At 36.9% G+C, this 16,495-nt stretch overlaps 1 protein-coding gene across 5 annotated transcripts in view; it reads right to left on the minus strand.

Annotated features, from left to right (window-relative positions):
• Window positions 1-16,495, minus strand: part of HEATR5B (HEAT repeat containing 5B) — a 105,453-nt gene that overhangs the window by 62,343 nt on the left and 26,615 nt on the right. For all 5 annotated transcript variants that reach the window (XM_032353021.1, XM_032353018.1, XM_032353019.1 and 2 more), the window contains 4 exons: window positions 16,054-16,217; window positions 14,848-15,023; window positions 12,170-12,275; window positions 9,406-9,596 (listed from right to left, as the gene is read on the minus strand). In XM_032353021.1, coding sequence (XP_032208912.1) covers window positions 9,406-9,596; window positions 12,170-12,275; window positions 14,848-15,023; window positions 16,054-16,217 — 637 coding nt within the window. The remainder of the gene's footprint in view (window positions 1-9,405; window positions 9,597-12,169; window positions 12,276-14,847; window positions 15,024-16,053; window positions 16,218-16,495) is intronic.

The following is a 16,495-nucleotide window of genomic DNA, read 5'->3' on the forward strand; positions in this document are numbered from 1 at the left end:
AAATTTGAAGGAAGAATTGCAACTTCTTGGTTTGATATTTTATTTATTTATTTATTTGACAGAGAGAGATCAAAAGCAGGCAGAGAGAGAGGGGAAACAGGCTCCCTGCTGAGCAGAAAGCCCAATGTGAAGCTCAATCCCAGGACTCTGATATCCTGATCTGAGCCGAAGGCAGAGGCTTAACCCGCTGAGCCTCCCAGGCACCCCACAATTTCTCAGTTTTAAACATCATTCCTTAAAAAGTCAAGAATCAGGCGCCTGGGTGGCTCAGTCGGTTAGGTGGCTGTCTTCAGCTCAGGTCATGGTCCCAGGGCCCTGGAATTGAGTCCCACATGGGGCTCCCTGCTCAGCTGGGAGCCTGCTTCTCCTTCTCCCTCTGCCTGCCGCTCTGCCTACTTGTGCTATCTCTCTGTCAAATAAATAAATAAAATCTTTAAAAAAAAAAAAGTCAAGAATCATTTGAAAAATATTTTTATTATTGGTGTTTTATTTTTTTATTTTTATTTTACTTTTTTAAAGATTTATTTATTTGATAGAGAGACTGATAGCAAGAGTAGGAAAACAAGCAGGGGGAGTGGGAGAGGGTGAAGCAGGCTTCCTACTGAGCAGGGAGCCTGATGCGGGGTTCGATCCCAGGACTGTGGGCTCCTGACCTGAGCCAAACACAGACGCTTAACAAGTGAGCCATCCAGGCACCCCTATTATTGGTGTTTTAGATAAAAGAATTGCTTTTATAACTATTTTTAAAAATATTAAAAAAATGTATCTCTAGTCACAGAACTGAAGAAAATGTTAACTTTCACTTAAGAAATTATCTCTAATTATGATTTGAACCTCTTTAAAATGCATCAAGCATTTTTCCCTGTGAAATCTACCCAATGAATTAAAAAATATAAAAAGGAGATACTGTATATTACTCTTTAAAATAGGCTTTATTGAGATGTTTGTATACAATAAAATTCACCAATTTTAATTCTTTTCAAGTATACATAGAACATTTATTTTTTTTTTTTAAAGATTTTATTTATTTATTTGACAGACAGAAATCACAAGTAGGCAGAAAGGCAGGCAGAGAGAGAGAGAGAGAGAGGAGGAAGCAGGCTCTCTGCGGAGCGGACAGCCTGATGCGGGGCTCGATCCCAGGACCCTGGGATCATGACCTGAGCTGAAGGCAGAGGCTTTAACCCACTGAGCCACCCAGGCGCCCCCTACATAGAACATTTATAAAGACAGATAACTAATTTCAAAAAATGGAAATTATGGTATGAAGCTAAATTGTTTTAAGGTGAATTTATAGCATTAAAATTCTTACATCAGTAAAAAAAGGTTTTTAATCAATTACCTAAACTTCCACCTTCAGAACCTAGAAAGAGAAAAGCAAACTGAACCAAAAGTAATCACGGTTACTTACATGAAGCAGTTAAAAAGGTAAAGCAGAAATCAGTGGAAGAGAAAACAGAAAAATGGAGAAACTCAATGAAACCAAAAGCTGGTTTTTGGAAAAAAAAAAAAACTAACACTGATAATTCCTTCAACTGCCTAAGAAAAGGAGAGACAGAAAGACAGAATGTACATTCTGCTGCTGTTGGGTAAAGTATTCTTTAAATGTCAGTTAGGCCAAGTTAGATGATTATATTGGCAAAATCCATTTTTAATAATTTGGAAGCATCTATCAATTACTGAGAGAGGAATGCTGAATCTCCAGCTATAACTATGGACTTTCACTTCTATTAGATTTTGTTCCATGTATTTTATTTTATTTTTTTAAAGATTTTATTTATTTATTTTAAAGAGAGAAAGAGAATAGGAGCTGGCCAGGCGAGGCAGAGCAAAAGGGAGAAGCAGGCTTCCGACTGAGCCGGCCTCGAACCCTGTTCCCTGAGATCACGTCAGCTAAAGGCAGACATTTAACAGACTGAGCCACCCAGGTGCTCCTTGTTCCATGTATTTTAAAACTATATCATAAGATACATAAACACAGAGAATTGCTATGGATTCTTGAGGAGTACATCCTTTTATCATTATGAAATCACTCATTTATTCTGATAATAATCTTTATTACAAAATCTACTTTTTCTGATAACAGAAACACTTCAGCTTTCTTTGGATTAGTGTTTTCATGGTATATTATTCCTAACCTTTTACTTTTAACCTCTCTGTTTTAGTTAAAGGGGTTTCTTGTAGACAGCATACAGTTAGATCTTCTTTTTGTTTTGGGGTTTTTTTTTTGTTTTTTTAGATTTTATTTTTTATTTGAGAGCAAGCAAGGAAGAGAGCATGAGTGGGGGCAAGGGGAGGGAGAGGGGTAGAAGGAGAGGGAGAAGCACACTCCCCGGTAAGCAGGGAGCCTACCATGCGGCTCAATCCCAAAACCCTGAGATCATGACCTGAGCTAAAATTAAGAGTTAAGACACTTAACCAACTGAGCCACCCAAGAGCTCCTAGATCTTGTTTTTATTTATTTCTTTATTTATTTTAAAGATTTTATTTATTTGAAAGAGAGTGAGCAAGAGAGAGCACAAGCCAGGGAAGGGGCAGAGGGAGAGGGAAAGGCAGAAACTGACTACTTGCTGAGCAGGAAGCCCCATGTGGGACTTGATCCCAGGACCCTGGGATCATGACCTGAGCTGAAGGCAGATGCTTAACCAATTAAGATGCCCAAGAGCCTGATCTTGTTTTTATTTAATCTAACAAACCCTAACTTTTACTTTTAAGGTTTAGACCACTTCATTTAATGCAATTATCAGTATGGCTGGGTTTAAGTCTACCATATCATTATTTGTGCTCTATTTGTCACATCGGTTTGTTCCCTTTTTCCTCTTTCTGTCTTCTTCGGATTTAGTATTTTTTATGATTCCATTTTATCTCCACTATTGGTTTATTAGTTATATATTTCTTTTTTTTAAAAAGATTTTATTTATTTATTTGCAAGAGAGAGACAGTGAGAGAGAGAGTAAACAGGGAGGAGGAGTAGAGGGAGGAGGCGGCTCCCACATAGGGCTCAATCCCAGGATCCCAGAATCACAGGACCATGACCTGAGCTTAAGGCAGACACTTAACGGACTGAGTCATCCAGGCGCCCTTATAATGTATATTACTAAGTCATTATGATCTACCTTCAAAGAACATCATATTCTTTCATGTATATTATACACAACCAGAGTATACTACATTTCCTCTTCCCGTTCTCTGTGCTGTTGTCAGGTATTTTACTTCTCTATATATTAAAATACAACCATATGTTCTATTTGCATTAAAGAGACAATTATCTTTCCAAGACATTTTAAAAGAATGAGAATAAAAATAGCTTGCAGGGCGCCTGGGTGGCTCAGTGGGTTAAGCCGCTGCCTTCGGCTCGGGTCGTGATCTCGGGGTCCTGGGATCGAGTCCTGCATCGGGCTCTCTGCTCAGAGGGGAGCCTGCTTCCCTCTCTCACTCTCTGCCTGCCTCTCTGCCTACTTGTGATCTCTGTCTGTCAAATAAACAAATAAAATCTTTTAAAAAAAAAATAGCTTGCAGACTGTGCTGCCCAGGAGCTGCCCATGCCACCCAGTCATGGTCAATCCTACCATGTACAACATTGCCATGGTTGGTGACCCCTTGGGTCACATCTCCTCTGAGCTGTTTTGCAGACAAAGTTTCAAAGAGAACAGAAAACTTTCATGCTCTGAGCACTGGGGAAAAAGGATTCTGTTATACAACTTCCTGCTTTCACAGGTTATTCGGGGATTTCTGTGCCGGGGTGGTAACTTCACATGCCGTAATGGCACTGGTGGCAAGTCCATCTATGGGGAAAAATATGATGTTGAGAATTTTATCCTGAAGCATATGGGTCCCAGCATCTAGCCTATAACAAATGCCAGACCCAACACAAACAATTCCCAGCTTTTTCACCTGCACTGCCAAGAGTGAGCGGCTGGATGGCAAGGCCGTGGTCTCTAGCAAGTGAAAGAAGGCATGAATACTGTGGAAGCCATAGAGTGCTCTGCGTCCAGGAATGGCAAGACCAGCAAAGAGATCACTATGGCTGATTGTGGACAAATCTATTAAATTTGACTTGTCTTTTATCTTAACTGCCAGACCATTACTTCTGTAGCTCAGGAGAGCACCCCTTCACTCTCATCTCTTCAAAATATCCTAAAATCTTTATGCTCTCGCTGCAGTTCTCTGAGTACCATATTCTCCTTATTCCCCTCCAAGTCTAACTGGATTGCACAGTTAAGTATGTGATTATGAAATAAAAACCAAACAACAACAATAAGAAATAAATTTAAAATGAGAATAAAAATAACAGGTCATTTTAAAATAGACTTATAAACGAATGCATCTTTATATTCATCCACATATCTACCACTTTGGGCACTCTTCACTCCTATATACACATCCAAATTTCCATCTGGTATCATCTTTTTTTGTATGTGTGCAAAAAGCTTCTTTTAATTTCTTATGGTATACCTTGTAAGCAACGAATTACCCAACTTTTCACAGCCTGAAAGTCTTTATTAAAACTTCAGTTTTGAAAAGCATTTTCACTGGGTATAACGTTCTAGGTCATTCTACTGTCTTCTGCTTTCACAGTTTATGATCAGAAGCCTGCTGAAATTGTTATTTTTGTTCCTCTGCATGATGTCTTTTCCCCGCTGGCTGCTTTTATGTTCTCTTTACCATGGCTAAGGAATTTGTTTATGATACGCTTTTCTTTTGTCTTTCTTCCATCTGAGGTTTGTTGAAGTCACTGGATTTGTAAATGTATAGTTGTCATCAAAACTGAAAATTTCTGTCTACTATTTCTTCAAATAATTTTTGACCTACCCTTACTTATAAGATTTCAATTATATGAATGTAAGCTTGACATTATTCTAGAAGTCACTGAGACTCTTGTTCCTGTGGAACAGTTTCTATTTCCAGTTGTTCAACATCACTTTTTTTCCTACCACAATTTCTAATCTTCTGATAATCCCAACCACTGCATTTTTTCATTTGAAGTGTTTTACAGTTCTTGTAGTTTTCCCTGGGTTGTTTTATGAATTTCATTTTGTTTTTCATCATGCTTGGATTTTTCTTATACTTCCTTAAAAATAGGTGCATATTTTTCAGTATTCTTCATTGCTAATTCCATCATCTCTTCCATTTCTGGGCCGGTTTCCAATGATTGATATACTCTCTTAGTAACAGATCTTACTTTCCCGCTTCTTTATACATCTTAGTTTGGATTGGATAGTGGGTCCTATACATTTTACGATAGTAGGTGCTACATTAGCGGTGTTTCTTTAAATACTATTGGGCTTTGTTCTAGAATATTCTTATTCATTAGAATTAGTTTGATCCTTTCAAAGCCTGCTTTTAAATTGTTTTAGAGTGGGTCAATATTGTCTTCACTACTAAGGCAGTATCCTTCTGACAATTCCATTTTAGGAGGTTTTTCCAATCTGGACAGTAGGAATCATGTGTGAGTCCTGGGGATTGTTTTATACTCTGTCCACCTATTCACCTGTTCTTTTCTGTTTGTTTGTTTGTTTGTTTGTTTGTTTTCCCGGTCTTGGGCAGTTTCCTCCTGCACATAGCAGCGCTCAGCTGAAGATTTCAGATGACTCTGCTCATAGCTCTCTTTCTGCGCAGCTCTCTCCTCTTACATATTCTATTCCACACCTTCTAGCTATGTTGATTTCTCAAAACTCCAAGTTCTTTCTCCTTACCTCGGTTAGGTTTAGGGTTCCTATCCCTGCATTTCAACCTGGAAACTCTTTCCAAGCAGAAATCTGGAGCAATTATAGTGTTCCCCTTGTTTGTTTCCCATTTCTCAGGGATCACTGCTCTATGCTGGCTGTTGTCCAATACCTGAAAACCATTCTTTCATTTATTTTATCTGGTTTTCCAACTGTTTAAGACTGCAGCAAAAAACCCAGCCCCTGTTCTTCCACCATGACTGGCAGTGCAAGTCCTGTAAATATTTTTAATGTTTACTTGAAAGAATAGATTTCATTATTTTATTCATATGTAAGTAGCAATGTAGAGAGTTTAAAACAGAACACCTAAAATAACAAAGATGTCTAGAGAGAAACTTTCTTTGCATTTTCAGAATTGTATTATAACTCTCAGTAAGTCATTGATGACCAAATTTCTGTTCAACCCATAAAAGTAAAATAAAGCCAAGAGATTAAAAATCCATCACCAAGACTGGTTGGTCAGTTTGCCTATGGTGAAGAAAGAAAAATCCAAAGGGCTATCATGAAACAGATATGAAGAAATGTAGTGATGAAGGAAGGAAACTATGTCTGCTTTTAGCAGTATTTCTAACATATTACGTCCTTGGATAAGTAACCTCTACCTCTCTATGACTCAGTTTCTCCATTGCAGTCATTTTGGGGAATGAAAGAGGTTAAGAATGAATGCAATCTGTGAATTCTAAAGCATTACATAGATTACAAAACTGCTTTCATGTTGGTACTTTTTGAAAGGCAACATTTCAGTGAGATAAAAAGCTGGGTCACTTCTCTCAGTGATAATCATCTATTCAATATAGAGCGAATATTCTAAGCTGTAAGAATATATATTTCCCAGGGGTCTCAAAGTGATTTTCAGTTTGAATGGAAACAAATTCAACCAGTAATGATTTTATTTCCCTCTGAACTTAAGCAGTTGAAGTAGCTCCCTGTTAACGAGAACGGTTTATAGGAATGATTCCTCTTTAACTGCTAAGATGGCATAACACTTCAGTGTGTAAATATAGCTGACAGATCTGTATGTGTAAGTACTTTTGGCTTTTCATAGATACTAAATCAACAAAAGATAGTGTGTATGTGAAAACACTCTACTATAACGAAACAGGAGGACACTGAAACTTTTTTAAGCTAATCTAAGATACCACAGATCCTTATTTTTACTTTTATTTATTTATTTATTCCAAAGATTCATTTATTCATTTTACAAACAGAAAGTGCACGAGCAGGGGGAGGGACAGAAGGAGAGGGAGAAAGAGAGAGAGGGGGTGAGCTAACTCCCCACTGAGCAAGGAGCCCACATAGGGGCTTGTTCTCAAGACCTTGATATTATGACCTGAGTTGAAACCAAAAGTTGACGGCTTAACCGAATGAGCCACCCAAGGACCCCTATTTATTTATTTTTTTAAGTACTCTCCACATCCAGTGTAGAGCCCAATGTGGGGCTTGAACTCATGATACTGAGATCTAGACCTGAGCTGAGATCAAGAGCCAATGCTTAACCCACTGAGCCACCCAAGTGCCCCTAAGATACCACAGATTTGGGGCACCTGGGTGGCTCAGTGGGTTAAGCCTCTGTCTTCGGCTCAGGTCATGATCTCAGGGTCCTGGGATCAAGCCCCGAAACAGGCTCTCTCCTCAGCAGGGAGCCTGCTTCCCCCCTCTCACTCTGCCTGCCTCTCTGCCTACTTATGATCTCTGCCAAATAAATCAGTAAAATCTTAAAAAAAAAAAAAGATACCACAGATTTTTAAACATACCATTACTTTATATGGTAATATAAAATGAAGAAAAAATGTATATTAATTAATTGAATTTAAATAAAAAACCAAAAAAACAAAAAATGCCGCCAATTAATTATGATGTTTTACAGAGAATTTAAAACAAATTCTAATGTCAGATGAATTGCGAAAAATGGGTAACTTTAAATGCATGTAATACTTAACTTTAAATCATAATCAATGATTTGGAAAAGTTAATGAAACTAGGCACTGAAAATACTTGTAAAGCATTAACCACACAGGTATGAATGAAAGTCTTTGTGTTTCACCAGAATAAGTAAAAAATAAATACTCCTACAGGTATTGAAAATACTTATAAAGTTAAAACTCCTTGAACTACAAAACAAAATTACCACTCTTAAGTTTTCCAAACAAATACATTCTTATTTTACCTATTACTAACAGAGCACAAACCATTAAAAGGTAAGATCAGTTGTGTATTTAAAAACATCTTTAACAAAAAACGATTTTTAGAATCAATGACATATACTTGGAAAAGCAAAACTGCTCTGTTGCTAGAAAATGGCAGAAGTCATCCTGCAGAAGAGGAAGTATCTGGGAATAGATATCTTCTGCTTGCTCGTATTATCCTTAGTGATTCAAACAATACACTGGGGCATTATCCTATAACCAGACAAACTGCTGTTCACGTTTGACAACAGGGAAAACCATCCTCCCATAACCAAGAAAGAAAATACATTTTCTTCAGGACTACTGCTTCACCACCATAGTCTCCCCCCACCCCTCTCATTAAAGACTATGGCCTACAGCGCCTGGGTGGTTCAGTTGGTTAAGCGACTGCCTTCAGCTCAGGTCATGATCCTGGAGTCTTAGGATCAAGTCCCGCATCAGGCTCTCTGCTCAGTGGGGAGTCTGCTTCTCCATCTAACCCTCCCCTTCTTGTGCATGCTCTCTCTCTCTCTAATAAATAAATAAAATCTTAAAAAAAAAAAGATTATGTCCTATTTTAGTGTAATTAGTACTCAAAATAAATAACCATTGAGAATAGTTATTACCTAACTCAAGTATCAGTTCTTGACCACACCTGATTTTCAACTTCTCTACTTAAGTACTTGCCTAACAACCAAGAATCATTAATAACTGCATCAACTTAATCACTTATTTGGAGCTCTGAGACCACTCTTTTTAATTAAAACAGCAAAGAAATCCTTAAAACCTAACACTAACCTTTCCCGTTTCAGGGATGATTTAAGAGATGATAAACTTGCTGGCAGTTAGGAAAAGAATGGCTTATTCCAAAAAGTGACTAATTAACAAGAAGTATAATGTGGGGAGCAGAGATAAGAGAAAGGGACTACCAATTATCAAATGATTACTTGTGAAGCATAAGGAATAACATGGAGGACATTAGGAGAAGGAAAGGAGAAGTGAATTGGGGGAAATTGGAGGGGAAGAAGAAGTATGAGAGACTGTGGACTCTGAGAAACAAACTGAGAGTTTTGGAGGGGAGTGGGATAAGGGATAATACCTGGTAGTAGGTATTAAGGAGAGCACATATTGCATGGAGCACTGAAAAAATAAAATAGAATTTAAAAAGAGGTGGGGGCGGAGAGAGAAAGGGACTACAGAGCACCATTTCAGAGAAGAATACATGTAACTAATTGAGAGAAGTCCTATTAACAATCCTCTTGATTCCATTATGTAACATTCAAAGGCTGAAACCTCATCACGCTGAAAGTATCTACAATATAATGACTTTCCCAGATTATAGAGTTTAAACAATTACTGAATAAAAAATTAAGATCATTTAAAAAAACACGAAATTTTGTCATACGTTATACCATGTGGAAAACCTATCATTCAATTACTATATTTACTGATTACTTTAAAAGACATCTTTGCCCCTATAAGAAACGTATTTGTCAGTACACAGACCCACTTACTTGTCAAAGCTATACTGGGCCATTCTGGCAATGAAGGTTGCTTCCCCAACCACCTGAGCCATTCTTCCAAGAGCTTCCCCTGCTGCACATCGTAAGATGGGGTTTGGGTTGTCCAGAGCACCCATAACCAGAGTCAGAGCAGATTTACGAACTTCCTCAGGTCCTAAAGTACTTTTGTTTTCAGCCAGGCCCTATAGTTATTTAAAAGAAAAAAAAAAGGCAATTCAAAATTCACATTAAATTTTTTTAAAAATGTGCTGCAATCTCTGTAAATATATCCTCTTCACCCACTTTTTTCCAACCACCTTTTCATTTTTTTAAGTTTTTGTTTTAATCACCCAGTGCCCATCATGACAAGTGCACTCCTTAATCCCCATCATCTATGTCACCCGTCCCCCCATGCACCTCCCCTCTGATAACCAGTTTCCTCTCAATAGTTAAAGAGTTTGCATCTTGGTTTATCACTCTTTTTCCCTTTGCTCATTTGTTTTGTTTCTCAAATTCCACGTTATCAGTGAAATCATATGGTATTTGTCTTTCTCTGATTTATTTCACTTAGCATCGTACTTCTAAGTCCATCCATGTCATTGCAAACGGCAAGATTTCATTCCTTTTATGGCTGAGTAATACTGCATATATATACCACCTCTTCTTTATCTATTCATCTACTAATGGGCACTTTGGCTGCTTCCATGTCTTTGCTATTATAAATAATGCTCTATAAAAAGGGGTGCATGTGTCAACCATCTTTTTTTTAACTGAGGTATAGTTGACATGCAACATCAGTTTCAGCTGTACAGCACAGTGACTGGATAATTTTGTGCTTTAAGCTAACTCATCATAAGTGCAGTCACCATGTGTCACTACACAACATTATTACACTATTATTAACTATATTCCCCATGCTACATTTCTGTGCCCTATTTATTTTATAACTGTAAATCTGTATCTCTTAATCCCCTTCACCGATTTTACCTATTCCCCTCTTCAACCATCTTTCATATGTATATACTACATCTAGGATCAATACCTATTAGATCGATGGTTATCACTTTCCTAAACATGATTCAGAACATGATACATAACATAGTTGCAGTCAATCGGCCCTGAAATGAACAATCCCTAGAAGTGTCTCTATCCAAAGACTATGCTCTTAAATTGTTTTTATATAAAAGGACACTCTACTATTTTTTTTAAAGATTTTATTTATTTGACAGACAGTGATCATAAGTAGGCAGAGAGAGAGAGGGGGAAGCAGGCTCCTCACTGAGCAGAGAGCTCAATGCGGGGCTCGATCCCAGGACCCTGAGATCATGACCTGAGCCGAAGGCAGAGGCTTAAACCACTGAGCCACCCGGGCGCCCCAAGGACACTCTACTATTAAATCAACTATCATTCAACTGATTGACATTTATCATTCGAACTTTAAGTAAGGAAAAGGTCTGATGAGTAAAAAACTTTGATTCATTTATATAAAAATTTCAGAGAAGATAATTATGTCATCAAGAGTACATTCAGGGCACCTGGAAAGCTCAGTCATTAAGCATCTGCCTTCGGGGCTCAGGTCATGGTCCCAGGGTCCTGGGATCGAGGCCCACACTGGGCTCCATGCTCAGTGGGAAGCCTGCTTCTCCCTCTCCCACTCCCCCTGCTTGTGTTCCCTCTCTCTCTCTGTGTCTCTCTCTGTCAAATAAATAATTTTTTTAAAAAAAGAGTACATTCGATAAGTATAAAATGATAAAATGGGGTAAAAATATCAGTAACTGAATATTGATAAAGTTTGTTCGTCATATTAAATGTCAATTATCTCTGTTCTAGGTACACTTACTGTCATGGAACTTGATAACAAAATCCAACTCATGGTGCCAAGGGAAATGTTAACTACAAGAGAGGCATTAGTAAGCAAATCTATGAAGACAAGTGTTCTGTGGACAAATATTACAGTTGGTACACTAGTCTTCCAAACACTAAGGGAGATCATGACTACTCAATTCTTTTTTAAAAAACTCAGATGTTGGTCTCTTAGCTGATGGCCTTTAAATAGGGCATATACTAACAGTTATACAAATGATATAAACTTGTATTACTATAATCAGTAACTATGTCCCTCTTCCATGATGTTTACAAAACATGATTTAATTCATGCCCATTTAAACACTTGTACTTGCTGCCATTTTATTTAAATAAAACTTTGTAATAAGCTTAGTGCTGAGCAATATAAAAAGTTTTCAAATACATCATGAGAGGCTGCAAAGAACAGTACCTGAACTCTGAGAGACAGGCAAAATACGTTATTCCACTACATATATGTAGAAACCAAAGTTTAAAAGATTAAAGGAACTGCACAAGACATAAACCTAATGAGAGCTAAACCAGAACAGAGTCTCCCAATACAGCCTTTTTCAGCTGTACAACATAGCCTCTCCTGATTTATGGTCTAACCACAAACTGAACTTAAGTTTTGTCTGGTCAACCTCCAGTAGAATATCAGATTGCATTAGACATCTTTGAAAATTCTGAAAGAACTTATTAGCACTTGTAAAATCTGAAAGGTCACATCGAAACATGAACTTGAACATTATTAAAATAGAAAACACTTATTTAATTACAATGAGCCCAATAAGTAGTTTCTAACAATTTAATATAAAAACATAGTTATCAAGTGATACACATATAATTATCATAATTGTCTAGATATATATGTCTTATTAAAGACATTAATTAAAATCTTATTTCAGAATACTTATGCTTTAAAAGTAAATACCTTCAATGCACTAAGAACAGCAGTAAAAATATTAAGCTGCACAGCCTGCTGGCGGACACCTTTGGCTTGTTTAACACATTCAGCAAAGTGATCCAACATCTGTAATCTATAATCATAGAATAAAGATAACATTAGCAATACTTTTCACTCATATATGGCTCAGAAAACAGAAATAAGAGCAACAGCTAAGTGTATAACAAATAATGCCCCATGCTGTTTCATTTCTATTTCATTCCTGCAGCTGATTTAAACCAGATCTCTTCCTCCTGAATTGATACAGGGACATGTGGTTTTTAACTAACACAGAAGCCAAACTGTGGAAAAAGCTGAGATGCCCCTCAACAGATGAATGGATAAAGAAGATGTGGTCCATATAGACAATGAAATATTACTCAGCCATCAGAAAGGATGAATACCCACCATTTGTAAAGACATGGATGGAACTGGAGGGGATTATGCTGGGTGAAATAAGTCAAGCAGAGAAAAGAGAAAGACATTTACCATATGGTTTCACTCACATGTGGAACATAAGGAATAGCACGGAGAACCATAAGGGAAGGGAGGGAAAACTGAAGGGGCACAAATCAGAGAGGGAGAGGGAGACGAACCATGAGACTGTGGACTCTGGGAAACAAACTGAGGGTTTGGGGATGGAGTGGGCATGGTGGGTATCGAGGAGGGCATGTGGTATGATGAGCACTTGGTGTTATACACAACAAATGAATCACTGAACACTACATCAAAAAGCAGTGGCTAACTGAACATAATAATTTAAAAAACTGTAACAAAGCTAGCAACTAAGCATTAAGTTTCAATTAACAAAATAAGGTCACAGTTTCAATGTTCTTTGATGTTAACCCCAGCATCTAACAAAGTGCCTGGCATATAGTAGGTGCTCAAGTCTTCTTGAATAGAGTAACAATCATTAATTATGCATCTATGTAGAAGACTTTTAAGTTAGAAATGTTAAAATGTGGCATAATTTTTCTCTTCTTTTAAAATACTCTAATGAATCACTGAAAACTACATCGAAAACTAATGATGTACCATACAGTGGCTAACTGAACATATAAAAATAAATAAGTAAATACAAAATAAAATACCTCACATGGAAGAAGACAGTATCTCGTGTCCTATTCTCAGAAGCTAACTGGGAGATTTTGAAAAAGATTTAGCTGTGGTAAATTTTTTTTAATGTAGAAAATCAGAAGTGAATTTTTTTTATTATTTCAAATTATTTAAATGAGACAGCAAAAAAAAAATCACAGCCATTTGAGACTATTCTGATAAAAGAGAATGAGATCATTTCAGATTCTAAAAATAAATGGGTTGGGCAAAGGAATGCTGGGAAGTTGGATTTAGTACTAAAGTTAACTATGAACTAAAGCAGGAAATCAGTATCCCCCTAAGGATTTAAGGATTTAAGGATTTAAGGATAAGGATTTAAGCTCAGTGTAAAAGAGTCCACAGGTCTCAGGTCAGAGCATTCTCCAAAATCACTGAGGAAGAAATCATCTAGTCTCCAGTAGCAGGTCCAGTTAGAGTTACTGGAGGCTGAAACTGACCACTTTAATGCTATGTATATCTTCTGTGGATGAGGAAGCAGCACATTATTCACACTGCCTTCAAGCACACACATAAGAGACCCATGTCTCCAACACTACTGTTAAGCATCATTTGTCTATAACTGACCTTAAGTACATAATCTTTTAAAATAATTTATTTTTAAAAAGTTTTTTATTATAAAATACTCATTTCATTTAATTTGAAGACTAGTAACAAAAAGTTACTAACCGGAAATAACTACTCTTATAGTTATACATGTACATATGTAAACATGGTACACACATTTTCACTCTTCCGTTTGAGAAACCACCATACATAGACAAAATGTCTAATAAAGTTAGGAAGAGTGTCTGTACAAAGAATATAGCAAACCAACATGCTCCTTTTAGAAAAACAACCGTTATTTTAATTTCCCAAGTTCCAGACTCAAATGGAATGACAAACCTTATTACAGAGCAAATAACTCACTCATTAACTTCATCAGTAACAAAAACAAAAGACTTATTAGCAAACTTTTTAATGATTCCTCATTAAAGATATAGTGAAAACCTACTTATAAACTGGCAAATGAACTACTGAAATGAAAATCTTGCTGTTTAAGACACAGTCCACAAGACAATGGTACTGGATGCTAGTACACAGAGCCAAATCTTAAAAACAGCTTCAAATTATATGGGATTTTCATGCAATTTTTTTCAATCATGTATGTGTCACTTAGGTCATTAAATTTATAAGCCTATTATTTAAGTAGTAATTCACTTTATTGTAGGTAACTGGATGGGATGGGAAAATCTTTGAGTATGATTTATGTATTTTTTTCCTAACAGATAACTTTATTTATGTTAAATACTTTAAAATTTATTTATTATATTTTAAACTTTTTATTTAAATTCCAGTTAACTAACATCCAGTGTAATATGAGCTTCACGTGCACAATTTAGTGATTCAACACTTCCATACAACACCCGGTGCTCATACAACACCCGGTGCTCATAAAAACAAGTGCCCTCATCAATCCCCATGACCCTCCTTAACCCATCCACCCTGCTAACCACCACTCCTCTGGTAGAATTTATATTTAACTAAAATTACCTGTTAGACTTTATACTAACCGGTGTTTATAAGACACATGAGGAAACACTACACCAAAAAGGGCCACGGAAGCATCAATGACTGAAACCCCAAGCGGGAGAGGACCAGGCACAGCTTCTCCGGCAGGTATGCGTAAGTAAATGGAGGATGGATCATGCTCCAGAGCCCCACTTCCAGACGCGCTGTTTGGCTGGAGCTACAAAAAAAAAAAAAAAAAAAAAAAAAATGACGTAAAAATCATTCAAAATCTCCTTGAATGAGTATTAGTCAAGAAAAATAGAATGTGAGGCAGAAAAAAAGGTTAACAATATCAACAACAAAAAAATAAGAATGACTCAATCTGAAAATTTCCAACAAAAAAAACCCCACAAGAATGACTGAATCACAAAATTTTTAAATAGATAAAAGTATGATTTATCCAGAAAAAAAGCCATCAGTAATTGTACAATTTTATACATACATAAAATTGTATAATGTTATACCTTATGTAATTTTAAGAATGCTTACTTATTCTTTTTTTTTTTTTCTTTAAAGATTTTATTTATTTATTTGACAGAGAACACAAGTAGGCAGAGAGGCAGGCAGAGAGAGAGGAGGAAGCAGGCTCCCTGCTGAGCAGAGAGCCCGATGCGGGACTCGATCCCAGGACCCTGAGATCATGACCTGAGCCGAAGGCAGCGGCTCAACCCACTGAGCCACCCAGGCGCCCTGAATGCTTACTTATTCTAAAACATTTTTATACTGCCCACCTTAAAAAGTGCAAGCAAAACAATATCAGGAATAACTTAAACCCACACCAAAAAAAAAATTAAAAGAAGCTGTCGTAAATTTTTTTTTTTAAAGATTTTATTTATTTATTTGACAGAGAGAGATCACAGGTAGGTAGAGAGGCAGGCAGAGAGAAAAAGAGGGAAGCAGACTCCCTGCTGAGCAGAGAGTCCGATGTGGGACTCGATCCCAGGACTCTGAGATCATGACCTGAGCCGAAGGCAGCGGCTTAACCCACTGAGCCACCCAGGCGCCCCTGTGGTAACTTTTTTAAAAGAACATAAGAAATTTACCTTTTTTCACTACTTATCTACCATCAGGAAGCTATCCTTAAATGTCTAAGAAAGCCAAAATAAAATTAAACTTTAGTCTGCAATATTTTCTTTTTAAATGACAATGTATAATAACACCACTGCTTTTGATTAAGTTGTATTTCAGTTCCCTGTATGGCTTGCTACCTGGTCTTCAATTGATTTATGATCAGTTTCTTGAAGCCAGGAACCCAGAAGAACGCTGTCATCATAATGGCAGAGGGATCTGAGGAGGGAAGTAGTTGTGTTCGCTGAATTGTCAGTCAAAGTGAATTCTGCTACCAGTTCTCTCAGAAGTGCGTTGAAAGATCCTAAAAAATAGAACTTCAGATCAGACATGAAAGAATAATTTTTATAAAAATTACAATCACTGCTCACAAAAAGAAGCAACATGTTCTACAGGGATAAAATAATTAAGTCCCTGTTCCCTTTAAAAAAAGATCTGTATTAAATATTTTAATGCTGATTTTAACCTACAATAATGGTATTATGCCTTTCTACCGCTTCTCAGCCTTTTGTCTAAGATCAAGTGTATTACTGTATTATGCCTTTTAGCCCAAATTATTTAAAGTAACAGAAACACTCAAAC

This window comes from Mustela erminea, chromosome 7, assembly GCF_009829155.1.
Source record: "Mustela erminea isolate mMusErm1 chromosome 7, mMusErm1.Pri, whole genome shotgun sequence".
In the NCBI taxonomy this organism is placed as follows: Eukaryota; Metazoa; Chordata; class Mammalia; order Carnivora; family Mustelidae; genus Mustela; species Mustela erminea.